The sequence below is a fragment of the Brachycentrus maculatus genome, unplaced genomic scaffold, assembly GCF_059751285.1.
Source record: "Brachycentrus maculatus isolate JH-2025_06_01 unplaced genomic scaffold, ASM5975128v1 h1tg000559l, whole genome shotgun sequence".
NCBI lineage: Eukaryota > Metazoa > Arthropoda > Insecta > Trichoptera > Brachycentridae > Brachycentrus > Brachycentrus maculatus.
This window is the reverse complement of record NW_028281302.1, coordinates 614,962-630,695: the sequence shown is the minus strand read 5'-3', so window position 1 is coordinate 630,695 and position 15,734 is coordinate 614,962. Positions and strand designations below refer to the sequence as shown.

At 28.8% G+C, this 15,734-nt stretch overlaps 1 protein-coding gene across 1 annotated transcript in view; it reads left to right on the top strand.

The window, feature by feature from the left end:
* Positions 1 to 15,734, top strand: part of LOC148301476 (inactive dipeptidyl peptidase 10) — a 156,912-nt gene that overhangs the window by 62,268 nt on the left and 78,910 nt on the right. The window contains exon 5 of the mRNA XM_088273183.1: positions 6,144 to 6,218. Coding sequence (XP_088129309.1) covers positions 6,144 to 6,218 — 75 coding nt within the window. The remainder of the gene's footprint in view (positions 1 to 6,143; positions 6,219 to 15,734) is intronic.

The following is a 15,734-nucleotide window of genomic DNA, read 5'->3' as shown; positions in this document are numbered from 1 at the left end:
ATAAGTCAATTATACCAAACTATCACAATCCTCGTCAATAATCGTACTCTTGTAAGTCAATTATTAGAAACTATCACAACCCTCGTCACAAGTATCTAATATGTCAACTAACTCAACCCTCGTCACTTGTTATACTCTTGTAAGTCAATTATTAGAAACTATCACAACCCTCGTCACAAGTATCTAATATGTCAACTAACTCAACCCTCGTCACTTGTTATACTCTTGTAAGTCAATTATTAGAAACTATCACAACCCTCGTCACAAGTATCTAATATGTCAACCAACTCAACCCTCGTCACTTGTTATATATATTCTTGTAAGTCAATTATACCAAAGTGTCACAACCCTTGTCAACTTATCATACTCTTGTTAGTCAATAACACCAAACTGTCACAACCCTCGTCACTAATCATACTCTTATAAGTCGATTATTATAAACTACCACAACCCTCGTCATTAGTCTCTAATAAGTCAACTATCACAATCCTCATTACTTGTTATACTCCTGTAAGTCAATTATGGTTAGCTATCACGACCCTTGTGACTAATCATACTCTTGTAAGTCCATTATTGCAAACTTTTACAACCTTTGTTACTAAAAATACTCTTGCAAGTCAATTATAGTTAGCTATCACGACCCTCGTCAATAATTATACTCTTGAAATTCAATTATTGCAAACTTTCACAACCCTAGTTACTAAAAATACTCTTAGAAGTAAATTATTGTAAACTATCACAACCGTCGTTACTAAACGTGCTCTTGTAAGTCAATCTGTGTCGCGTTGTGGTCCCGTGGTTAGTGTCGCGGACTTTTGAATCAGAGTTTCTAGGTTCAAACACACTATACCACAATTTGATACCTATTTCTAATAATGAGCCACTTAGTCTCACAGAAATAGTTTGATGTTAAGTGTTTCTTTAAAAAAATACTCCAAATAAATAGTAAGTCAATTATTGTAATTTATCACAACTCTCCCTTCTGTAAGTCAATCATTTCAAACTATTACAATCCTCGTTACGCTTCATACTCATAACACTTTTCACTAATAACACTATTGTACGTCAATTGTTTCAAATTATTACAACCATCGTCACCAGTTATACACACCCTTAAAAATCTATTACTGCAAAACTATTACAAATTTGCATCAATTTGATGTATCCCCCTTTGCACCATTGAAAGTAGGTAATATTTATGAGAAGATGCATGAATTAAAAAAAACGAAGAATGTTAGAAAAGACAAAAGTGTGTCGTTCTATCCTCTCTACATACCCCTTGCGGAGAAGCGGCGTAACAGTTACTTAGTTAATAGTTATCAGGGACTTCCAAAATCTACTCTTGTGTATCTCAAATTTGGAATTTGCAACACGCTGTATCCTTGTATGGTTGACCGTTTGAGATATTATCACCTCGTTACCTGAACACGTATTCTCTAAATTAATATTGATATAAGCTCCGCAGTTTCCAATGACAACTAGCTCGCTGCACTATCTGGGCTTCCCCAGTGTAATTCATATGATTAATTGCATATCCAATATGCACCCAAATCAGAACTTATTGGACTGTTGCACACTTGGCGTATTGGATATGTCAATTTAGTTTGCGGCAGATATGCATACATTATTTGCAGTACAATACAATTGCATGGTCCATAGTAATTAGGATATGTCAACAATACCCGGTTTACCCAGACATAATAATGCAGATGAAAACGCTATGGGCGTAGTATGAAAACTAGAATAAGAAACTAAACTGGCAAAACACAACGGAGTCTTGGTATCAGCCTTCGTATATGGAAATGAAGCTTGGAGTTGGCAAAAGAAGGATGAAAGTTGACTGAATGCAGTCAAAATGCGAACTCTCAGTGCGGCAAAACGATGTATGATTATGTTAAGATGAATTGTTCATATTTAATGCAGGCTTACTTAGGAAGCGTTTTCATAATATCATTCTAAATAGGTATTAAGTTTTCAAAAATAGCCTAATTATTATTAAAATCATGGTTTATGAATTACCACTAAATAATGATTTAAATAAAAATTATTTATTTATTTATTTTCCAAACATATTACATACATAAGTCATATATATATATATATATATATATATATATATATATATATATATATATATATATATATATATATATATATATATATATATATATATATATATATATATATATATATATATATATATATATATATATATATATATATATATATATATATATATATATATATATATATATAAATATAAAATATAAAAATGAGGTAATTTAACAAATGAGAAAATATTAAAAACATCAGGTAAAAACATATTAAGAAAATATAACTAAACACTATATATAAAAACTTTGATTAATTTATTCGTATGAGTGAATACACCTCCATAGTTCTATGGGCAATAAAATACAGTAAAAGTTGTTTAATTGTGAATTAAAAACGTTAGTTAAATGCACTTTTCCCTCCGATACTGAATTAATAGCCGTGAAATACGATCGAATGGCTTAACGAATTGTGCTTTTATATACTATACAGGATGAGGATTTAGTACGGGTGAGCGTCGAGCAGTTTCGATTGCGTCAGCACCGGAATAATTCGACTGGACCCTTAAAATAAGCGTAAATGTCGCCAATTTGATTACCCTGAATGGTGAAATGTTTTTAAGAGTTTAATTTTATGGTAAATGGGTTTCTGAACAAAGAAATAATCTTATTAATTGATTCGGCAGTCTCTTTGTGGTTATATCGATTTAATTTTAATTTGAGTTTTACTTGGGATATACTATTATTTCTAAAAATGGTGGTACCTTTTTTTTCTTTATTTATAATTTAAATTTACAAAGTAAAACTTAAATTTTAAATAAAAAACATGTTATAGAATAATACATTTTTCTCTGTGATTGTGAAATAAAAGAGAAGCAAGTCTAGCGTACGCTTTAGTTACCAGCCGAGGGTAATTTAACCAGCAAGTGCCATCTAGTATTATTTCATTTTTAATTTAAGTTTTACTTGGTAAATTAAAAGTAGTATTTACCAAGTAAGTTGGTATGTACAAAGTAAAACGTAAATTAAAAATGTATAAATATTACCACAAACTGACTACCGAATCAAGTTATCAAAGTACAATTTTTCTTTAAATATATCCCAAACTTTGCTATCACCACTTTTTGATAAAAAAAAATCCAACCGATTTCAAAAAGATCCTTGTGTTTTTGACGGATGGATTTATAGAGAAGAGCTAAATTAAACCAAAGATGAAACCTAAAAATTAGCATGTGCAAGATGGTGTCAATTGATGTATAAATATAACTTCCCAAAATTTAGGTATGTGTTTGTCAATCAAAGGTAGAATAGAAAGGTGAATGTGACACGTTTATAAAGTGATCACTTAAAGCAGCCTACAACAGGTCGTAAGCCCTGTTAACGCCCAAACCTCCATATCCTTCTTCTTGAGATATCAATATATACATTCAAATATAAAAGTTTATAAAAAAATTGTGAACGAAAACTTTTTGAGTTTTTATTTACGAGTATGAACTCAAAAAGTGGTATTATACAAATGTTTCATTTTTACATTGGAATCATCCATAATGTAAATGCCAAATCTATATATTTATTTATATACACGTAATTTAATCATATACAATAAAAGTAAATATAATTTTTTTTCTATGGTATTAATACGTAAAATTTCCACGATTTTTATCCAAAGTTTTTCCGAATTAATTTCCCACCTTTTGTGAGAGGTATAGCGAATGGTTGCACCCATATATGTACATCATGGAGCGTAGTAATTAACTCGTGCATGTCGCCCGGTACTGTATGTACTATAGACTATATAAATATTCTCCTGTCTGTAATGTGTTAAATAAAGCATTCCAACTGAGGAATCGCTGCTGAATTCCATGAAGGATTCTGACTGAATAAAATTTTTGCTCGTTTCTCTTTTAAACAAACTGGTTTAATATCCGACTGGGCCTTATAGAGTAAATGAAGTTTTATGTTTATATTGTCCGCCTCCGTAGTGTAATGGTCAGCACGCTCGGCTACCGTACTGGAGGTCCCGGGTTCGATTCCCAGGGGGGGTCAAATAAATAAAAGTAATTTTTTAGATCCTATATTTCCCTCATCTTATTCAATATTACCTTGGACTGGTACCGGAAGCGGAGGGCTGATCACCATTCCTGCATGTGTTAACGATCAAAATAACACTGCATTTATATGATGCAGTTCCCTATGCACCATTGGGGTGCGGATAAGGGTTTGAATGAATAAATGAATGCTTATATTAGGTCTTCCTCATATTATTTTTCCTTCTTAAAGATTCTCGGATCAGTCTGTTCCGTTATCGGTCTATTATAATGTGGACTGCCAGTCACTTTGGAGGTCTTCCGGTGGTCTTCTTCCGTTTGTGTTTTCTTAAAAACTATTTTAGTGTCTATTTTCTTGCATTCTATTGACCTGGGCATTCCAGAATCGTCTTTGTCGTCTTCCCCATCTGACTATATCTTCCGTACTACACATTTTTCGAATTCCCTTATTCCTTATTCGATTTCTTCTCTTCTTCTCTATGCACCTTGACGTCCTCATTTCTGAAGTTCTTGGAAGAAAGTTGACCCTCGCTGTGTTTGCTCTGATCTTTATCCCATATATGGCAATCGGTCTTACAAATCGCATCCTCCTTTCAACAAAGTAATATATCAAAAATGGTCAATTTTCAGTTGTGCACGTTTTCGAAATGCCGAGAAAATGTACAAAAGCAAAAGCGGCATATTTTAAACCCACTACAGGGCAAAAAGGGTTGTTTTTGCATTTTGAAGAAAAGTTATGGTTTAATTATTTTTTTAAAATTTACTAAATATTTTTCAAATGAAGAAAAAAACATTCGAGTTTTACCAAAAAAAAAGATATGTTGCACAGTTAAAAGTTTAATAAGTAGTTTGATATTTATTTTCAATACATTTTATTATTTTTTTAAACATTAAAAACGATCTCTTGAAAAATCATGTTTAAATCATATATCAAAATATGATGTTGTTGAAAGGAGTGAGCGATATGTCTCATATATTTTTACCTTGCTCTTAATATTCATGTTCTCATTGCCCCACTTGAAGACATAAATTTAAAAAAATTATGTAGCTTATAATTTGATCACTTATTTTATTTACAAAATTTTGAGTGTGTCCAAATATTTTTTCAAAAATCTGTTTTATCTTCTCATACGAATTATTTTCAATATTTTTTAAAATTCAAAATGTTAAAAATAACTCCTAACTGGAGGTAACCCAGATTTGTGAACAAGTATTTGGACACACTCAAAATTTCGTTATAATATTTCATTTAAATTTGGACATAGTACAGTATGATACTGTACTGGTTGCAGTAACAGTAGGCTCGCAGAGCTGGTCATTAGTGAGTGTTAAAATATTCAGCTATATCAGCTTCAATAGTGAGTTCTGAGTGAGTGCGAGAACTCGCCTAGTTACTCAGTAAAATTTTACTCTTTACTTTAATTCACGTTCTCGTTAACTAACAACTGTAAACTTTTCACAAAACTTTACAGTTATGCACAAATTTTAGTAGCTTTTCCGTCAATATTTGTATTATTTCTTTTTGTCAACAAAAATCCTTCTAACAGCAAGAATTGGTTCGTTTGATAACCAACTAACTAACTAACTTTGGATTAATCGTTAAATAAAAACACATGTTTTTTAGAGTATACTGAGTTGTATTTGTTGTTAAATAACACATAAAAATTTATAAAGTGACAACTGTTATGGCATTTTCAAACGAATGTTCAAAGACATTAAAAAACACACAAAAAAATACAACTCAGTAGGTAGATTAAAAAAAACTGTATTTGATTTAACAAATAATACATAGCGAGATTAAGTACCTGCGAGAGTCAGAATATTCGTCAGGTATGTATGAAAAAGATGCATAAATGTGGAAGAGGCGTTGAATGTTTGCAAAGAAAGAGTGGTGCTGCGTTTTTTTCCCTCTGCCTACCTCTGCGAAGTACACACCGGAAACAGCGGGATTGATTATTGTTTTTTTTATTTATAAAATTTCGTATGATAATATGAATTTTCGTGGAAAATGAATGAGTAAAAATGATTTTTTTTTCTTTTCCAGAGGCAATTGAATGTACGGGGTTATCAATGTTCGCCGGATCTACGCTTCGTACTTTTTCAACACAATGTTAAAACGGTAAGTGAATTTAAAATATTTAAAAGACAAACTAAAATTTAAAAAAGATGAAATTAGGTGTAGTCGTTTAGTACAAATACAAACTAATTAAGTTCCATTGTTTTCAAAAAGTTATGTTCAGAGCAATGATTGGGAGTAATAACAAACAATCCATGAATATTAAAAGTTAGATTGAGAGAAAAAAAATGCTTGGTAAATACCAAGTAATAATATAGAAAAAGAGAGAAAAGGTTAGATGAATACAGTGTGATAATGTAAAAACGTACATGAATATTAATTGCTAGATTGAAAGAGAAGAAAAATCGCTTGGTAAATGGGAAGTTATAATGTTAAAATGTACACTAATATATTTTTTTAAATATTTCCAAACATATTACATACATAAGTCATATATATATATATATATATATATATATATATATATATATATATATGTAATAAAATAACTAGGTACCTACCTATACATTTTATTAAGTACTTACAAAAAGTACCTACATATTATAAAACAGTTCTACCACCAGATGCCGCATGCGTCGCACAGAATTAAACAAAAGAGATCCGATAGGAAAAATTAACTGTCAGAATCAGATAGATAGATAGATAGATAGATATAAAAATTATTATAAAGATAAATTAAGAATAAACTTTAATTATAAACTTTAATTACAAAGCAACACATTGTTTATTTTATTATTATACACCCACTTTACATATTATTTACACTTAATTTTCAAAAGGAAAATATTACCACGTTATAAAACGACAATTTTGTTAATCAAAAATGAAGAAACAAAATAAAAATAAAATGGATACTGCTCCTCAAACATTAGAAAACTTACTAGAAAAATTAATACAAAATGCTCAGGTAAGCAAACATCAAAATTTAAAAGATATTTCAGAAAAGTTCATCATTGAAAAATTTACAAGCAAAAATCCTAATGCAAACCAGTGGATGGATATTTTTGAAAAAGAATGTACACGTTTTGAGGTGACAACGGATGAGAAAAAAATTGAAATATTAAGATTGTTTATGGATAAAAGTTGTGAAGATTGGTACAGTTCGATGATGATAAAATTTTCCATGAACTCAGAATGGATAGTATGGAAAAACAACTTTTGTAAAACATTTACAAACAAGGGATGGAACCATGTAATGTTTGCATTATCTTTTAAATATAACGACGGTTCCTTGTTAGACTATGCCATAAGGAAGGAAAAACTTTTGTTGGAGATGAGAAGAACGATCGACATGGGTACCTTAGTAGATCTTATTGTGGCTGGTTTACCAGAATTTATAATTAATAAGATTGATAGAGAAAAATTAGAAGATACAGTCGATTTATTCAATGAAGTAAAAAAACACGAAAACATTGTAAATAAAAAAAGGTTTTCGGATCAAAGAAGATATGGAAATCTAAGAACTAGTGGTAAAATTAAAGATAAAAGTCCATGTAAGATTTGTGAAAAATTAAATAAGGGAACTCGATATCACCCTGAAGTAACGTGCTGGTTTAGAACAAAGGAGGATGATAAGTTTAATAATAAAAATACTATCAGACATGTAAACAATTCAGTTATAGAAGCTAAGTTAAACGAAACCGATCAAAAAAACGAATAGTAACACCATTAATAAATGTCAAACTATTACTAAATGATCAAATTGAAATATTTGGAATTTACGATTCAGGTTCAAATGTTTCTCTAATAAATTCTAAGTTATTAAAACTAAAAGGAAAAGGAAACAATATGAATGAAGCAGATTTAGTAACAATTAATGGTGTTAAAAAGACAAACGGTTTGACGACTTTGAAAATAAAAATATTTGAATTGGAAAAAAACGTTGATGTATATATTATTGATGAAGAAAATTTCAAATATGATTTTTTGATAGGATTAGATATGATAAAAAAATTTAAACTAATCCAAAATGAAGACTTAAAAATAACACAAAGACAATGCTTGAAAAATGAAAATAAAAAGAAAGTAGAAAAAATTTCTACAAAATATAAAATAAAAAATAGTGAATTTAAAAATACAGAAAATAACAACAGCGAGGAATGCAAAATAAATTATAATCAACATTTATACCGATGCTTCTTTAGAAGGTGTTGGGGCCATTTTGAAACAAAAGCAGCCCGATGGTAGAGAAAAACCAGTGGCATACTTTTCAAAAAAACTAAATGAAGCTCAGAAGAAAAAAAAAGCAATATATTTAGAATGTTTAGCAATTAAGGAAGCAGTAAGATACTGGCAATACTGGTTAATAGGTAAATCATTTACGGTTTATTCAGATCACAAACCTTTGGAAAATATGAATCTGAAATCTAGGACCGATGAAGAGTTAGGTGATTTAACATATTATTTATCGCAATATGAATTTGAAATAAAATATAATCCAGGAAAGAAGAATTTAGAAGCAGATTGTCTAAGCAGGAATCCAGTATTAGAATCGAGTGAAAATGCAGATGAACAATTAAAAGTTGTAAATTTGGTTAAATTAGAAGATATTTTAAGAGATCAGAATAAAAATGAAAGAATTCAACAGAAAAAAAACAAATGGATTGAAAAAAACAATGTCTATTTTAAAAAGGTCAAGAAAAAAGAAAAAATAATTCTTTCAGAACCGTTTAGCATCGAAATCATAAAAGACATACATGAAAACCTATGCCATATTGGAATTGGACAAATGCAAAAGACTATTAGTCCACATTACGCAGCCAAAAATTTGACGAAAAACATAAAAACAATTTGTAGAAATTGTGAAATTTGTATTAAAAATAAATCAAGAGGACAAAAGAAATTTGGATTTATGTCTCATCTAGGCCCGGCCACAAAGCCTTTTGAAATAATATCTTTAGACACAATTGGAGGTTTAGGAGGTTCAAGATCAACAAAAAAATATCTACATCTCTTAGTGGATCACTTTACAAGATACGCATTTATTTTAACCTCGAAAACTCAGAATGCAAATGATTTTATAAAACTAGTCATGAAAATAACAGAAACCGAGGATATTGGTATGCTTCTCACCGACCAATACCCAGGAATAAACTCGAAAGAATTCAAGGAATTCTTAAATGACAAGCGGATCCCAATAATCTTCACTGCAGTAAATGCACCATTCTCAAATGGCCTAAATGAAAGGCTGAATCAAACATTGGTGAACAAAATCAGATGCAAAATAAATGAAAAAGGGAAAAGAAGAGCATGGACCACAATAGCTCAAGAATGTGTTAGTAAATATAATAATACTAATCACTCAGTCACTGACTTTTCCCCAAGTTATCTTTTATATGGTACAGATGTAAATATTTTACCCAACGAATTAAAACAAGGAAAATCTAATAATGACTGGATTAGAGACAGGCAAATAGCGCTTGAAAATACAATAAAATCACATAATTACAATAAAACATTATTTGACAAAAATAGAATAGGCTGCGAATTCAACGTAGGAGACATGGTGTATGTGGAAAATGGAAACAAGCTAAACAGAAAAAAATTGGATGAACTAAAAATTGGACCTTATAAAATTATTGAAAAAATTTCTAACTCAATATACAGAATTGATACAGGTCACAAAAAAATAAAATCAAACCTTTATCATATCACTAAACTTATACCAGTCCCTTCACTTCAAGGAGATGATCCGGAGGACGAGTGAAAATTTTACTATGAATTTTCTTCCCCAAGGGGGGAGATGTAATAAAATAACTAGGTACCTACCTATACATTTTATTAAGTACTTACAAAAAGTACCTACATATTATAAAACAGTTCTACCACCAGATGCCGCATGCGTCGCACAGAATTAAACAAAAGAGATCCGATAGGAAAAATTAACTGTCAGAATCAGATAGATAGATAGATAGATAGATATAAAAATTATTATAAAGATAAATTAAGAATAAACTTTAATTATAAACTTTAATTACAAAGCAACACATTGTTTATTTTATTATTATACACCCACTTTACATATTATTTACACTTAATTTTCAAAAGGAAAATATTACCACGTTATATATATATATATATATATATATATATAATACATATATATATATATATATATATATATATATATATATATATATATATATATATATATATATATATATATATATATATATATATATATATATATATGTATATATATATATATATATATATATATATATATATATATATATATATTTATAATATTCCTGATGAGTAATTTCTATTTCTCATTTCGGGACATGGGATTAAGGTCAACAAGACTGAAACACTAATCAGAATGTAACAAAAAAGATAAAACAAAAATAAACAAAACTAATGCATGGCAGAATATAAAACAATAAACAGGTATAATACGAGTAAATGGGCAAATAAAAAAACACAAGGTAAAAAGCATGTTTAAAAGAAAACAAATGAAAAAAAAACATAGGGTAAGAAAAAACATGTTGAAAAACCATGTTGAAAAGAAAACATGAGAAATTATAACTGAGAATACAAATGAAATACAAATGAGAAAATATTAAAAAAAAAACATAAGGCTAGAAGCATATTTAAAAGAAACAAAAAAATATTAATTGCTAGAATGATAAAAGAGAAAAACGCATAATAAATATGAAGTAATAATCTAGAAATGTACATGAATATTAATTTACAACATTTTGAGTGTGTCCAAATACTTGTTCACAAAATCTGGATTATCTCCAATTACAGGAGTTATTTTCATGAAAATGAAAATAACTCCTGTAATTGGAGATTATCCAGATTTTGTGAACAAGTATTTGGACACACTCAAAATGTTGTAAATAAACTATCTGGTCAAATTATAAGCTTAGTAATAAAAATGAAAATGGTATTTTCTGGCGTTTCTCATGTGTGTGAATATAATCCAGGATTCGGACCTCACATACTAATATAAGAGTTTCTGCTTAGTAAAAAAGCTTCTTTACATCTCACCAATAGATGTCTCTAGAGAAGTTCTAGTGATTCAAGAACAAAGTTTCTAAATTGGATCATATATATAGAACTTCCAAGAATTTGAGTAGTGTGGTTGTCAATAATGGGTAGAATTGGTGAATGTTACACGTGTGTAAAGTGATCACTTAAACCAGCCTATGACGGTCGTCAGCCCCGTAAATGCCCAGACTTCCATATTCTTCTTCATCTTTGATGAGATGTCAAAAAATAATATGAATATCAATTTCTAGATTTAAAGATAGGAAAAAGCGTGATAAATCCACTTGATATTTTTTTAAGATAAAAAGAAAAAATATTTGTGTTTTTATTTTTTACAAAAATACTTTAATTTCATACTATTTCTGTGAGCCTAAGCGGCTCATTATAAGAAATAGGTATCAAATTGTGATAGAGTGGGTTTGAACCGAGAAACCCTAACTCAAGAGGTCGCGAAACTAACCGTGGGACCACAACCCGACACATAATGTAAAAATGTACACGAATATTAATTCATGTATTAAATGTTGAGTTGAGTTTTTAAGTCTACAACTTAGTAGACTAAAATATCAGTGTTTGATTTAACAATTAATACATAAATTGAAATGGAGTTCTACGAATAAAACGTGAAATATATAAATAAATAAAAATTTTGTTATTTAAATAATTGAATTTTAATTTCGAGATTGAAAGAGGAATAAGATCATTTGATATATATCTAGCAAAAATGTAAAAATGTACGTACTTATATTATAAAAATATGAAATAATAATTACAAACAAAATTCATTCAGAATTTTTTGTTTCATTAAAATCTAATTAAGTAACTTAATTAGAATAGTTTATTCCTGCTTGACTAACCGGTAGGAGAATTATTAGTCAGCCATATTTTGTTTATAAAAAATAACGTACTGCTTATGACGACATAATCTGGTTTAAGAATCGCCACCCTTTAATTAAGGGGTGACCTAAATCAGATTATTGTAAATCAGTTTTTTTTTTGTTATTTTTAGAAGGGAAATTAAGTTATGGAATTTCGAGGTATAGTTATATATACGAATGTTAAATAATCGCGCACTTAAAAAGGATTTCTGCAAAATAAAAGTTACTCAACTACATATTGTAGTCGTACAAGAGAAAGTGACCAACTAACAAAACGTAAAGTGTTCAGGAGGGCCATTTAAGTCACTTCATTTTGGCAAGAAAATAAACATTAATGCAGTTAGTCATTTTTATCAAGTAAATATATTATACTTCCAAGTTTAAAATCTTCGGGATTTTTTTCAGGGCAATATTAAGCTAGTAATATATGGAATAGTCACGTGATATAATGTCAATAATGATCAGTGGTCACTTTCTCCTGTATGACTACGATATGGTTCCAGTGAACTTACACAAAATGCGTCATGAGATTTATGATGTGTGTAGAAGATTCAAAAATTTGAGTAGAGTAGTTGTCAATCATGGGTAGAATGGTGGATGTTTCACGTGTGTAAAGCGATCACTTAACCAGTCTATGACAGGTCATAAGCCCTGTAAATACTTATCCTTCCAAATTTTTCTTCATCTATGTTGAGATATCTAAATTTAAAAACAACTCCCAAGTGGAATAAACCCCGGTTTGTAATCAAGAATTTGGACATTCCCAAAAATGTTGTGAATATTATTTGTATTGTGATAATTTGATAAGATAACCTATGAAGCGTGCAACGATCCCGAGACGTAAGGAATTACGGATGCTCATACAGTTAAACCTCGATATAACGGACTTATTGAGAGAAGGGGGTATCCTTTAAAGTCAAAAGTCCGCTAAACAATAATAGGTTTTAAATAACTCAAAAACATTTTTTTTCTTAAGTTAGCTTATATAACACTAATATAAAGCATTATTTACAATTAATTTACATCATATATATATAATATATATATATATATATATATATAATATATATATATATATATATATATATATATATATATATATATATATATGTATATATATATATATATATATTTATATATATATATATATTTATATATATATATATATATATATATATATATATATATATATATATATATATATATATATATATATATATATATATATATATATGTATATATATATATATATATATATATATATATATATATATATATATATATATATACATACAAATTTACATCTTCTAACTGTAAAACAAAATATTTATTTTTAAATTCTTTCAGACTCTTTTCATTTTTCATACATTCAGGCATCTCATCATACATTTTCAAACCCTTATACATTAAACAATTTTGTGACTCCGTTTTTTTAACAATGGCAGTCTTATATAATCCTTATTTCTAGAAATATGTTTATGCAAATTTTTGTTTTAACACTATTTTATCCTTAAAATATTTGGATAATTTATCGTTTAAAAATTGATGTATAAAGATCAGCATATTTAATTTTAGTCTCTTTTTTATAGATAACATACAGTGTTTATGTTTTTAATATAAACACTGTATTTAGATAAAAATGAACAAACAATAAACGAACAAAATTATATTTATCTCGTCGTGATGTGACAGTGCTGTTTGATATCGAATTAAGCATGTATAATAATCTTCTTCTTCTTCTAACTCTTATCCGCACTGCACCGCACGGCACTGCACCGTATTAACGCAGTGTTATCTTGATCTTTACTTACATAAAGGTAAGGTGATTAGTCCTGCGCTTTAGGGACCAGTCGAGGGTATTATTGAATAAATATTATCCTGTAAAATTACTAACATTTCTTTGTTACACCACAATATTTAAGAATTTAATATTACCTTGGACTGTACAATATTGACAGGAGGTTTTTAATTGTTTTTTACTTTCGAACTTATTTTTGTCTGTTACATACGAAATTCGTTATATGGACGTCCGTTATATCGAGGTTTTACTATGCTTGAAACGCTATAGCGACGTTCCACGTCGGCGTCGCGCGTCAGCGACGCTGACGCGACATAACAAAACACAAGCTAAAATCGAAGAAATGACGCATTCGTTACTTGTATTCACTTCATATCAAAAGAAAACTATAAAACGACGTTGCTTTACGACTCCTCGTTTCCATCCATCGTTAATTTTTCGACGAGTTATATCGTATTATATGATATCGCTCACTCCTTTCAAGAACGTCATAAATCAAAATTCGTCAATTTTCAGTTGTGCGTGTTTTCGGAATGCCCAGAAAATGTACTATATCTCAGCAAAAGAGGCATATTTTTAAGTTAATATTTACCCGCTACAGGGCAGAAAATGTTGTTTTTGCATTTTGAAGAAAAGGTATTGTTTTATTATTTTTTAAAATAAACTGAATATTTTTCAAATGGAGAAAAAAAACCTTCAGGTTTTACCTAAAAAGATCTGTGGCATAGAGTTCAATAAGTTCAAAAAGTTCAATAAGTGGCTTGATATTTATTTTTAATACATTGTGTTATATTTTTAAACATTAAAAACGTTCTCCTGAAAAATCAAGTTTTTTGATTTATGACGTTCTTGAAAGGAGTGAGCAATATGCAAAATATGTCGATACGATTTGACAGTAAATAAATTGTTTATCGTCTGTAAATCGATAAAGTACTAACGAAGTATTGTTGTACAACCATTTCTGAATCATATGAAATTTATGATTGTGACGTTTTTATTGATACAATACATCTAATATAATTGTGATCGAATTCTGATATGATTTTACGTGACTAGTAGAAATAAATTATATGAATTTATCATTTATTTTATTTCCTACAACATATATACATATTTATGTTTGTTTTCTGATTATGCTTATGAATACGCACTGCTTTTAAATGCTCTCGAATTTCAAGTGAATAAATAAAATAACTGTTATTTAAAAAATGCTCGAATAGTTTTTGTCACAAACATTTAAAGTGTTCAATATGAAAAAAATATTCCATAGGACTCTATAATATACACATAGGCATATAAAAATTATAATTGCACAAATAATTGCATGTAAATCTTTACTTTAAGAACATATATGGAAATAAATAACTTTATTATTTTTTATTTTTTATTTTTTATTTTTTATTTTTTATTTTTTATTTTTTATTTTTTATTTTTGTTTTTTATTTTTTATTTTTTATTATTTTTTTGAACAAGTTTTTGGACACACTACATTGGGGATTTTTATTTTTTATCAATAGTTGAGTGTATATTTTATACATACATACATAATATATACACAAAAATATTTTTCATATTATTTATTCTTCTTCTAACCCTTACCCCCATCTAATGGTGCATAGGGCACTGCATCGTATTGACGCGGTGTTATCTTCATTGTTACCTACATGAAGCGAAGGTGATCACTCCTGCACTTCAGGGACCAGTTATTGACGATGTCAAATACATATTAGAGTGTAAAAACCGTAATATTAATTTTCACCCCTCCCTTGGGAATCAAACCTGGGACCTCCAGCATTGTAGTTAAATACGCTAACCATTATTCTACGGGGCGGACGTATATACATGTATACATAAATTATTTTAAAAATTGATTCAACCAAAAAGCTG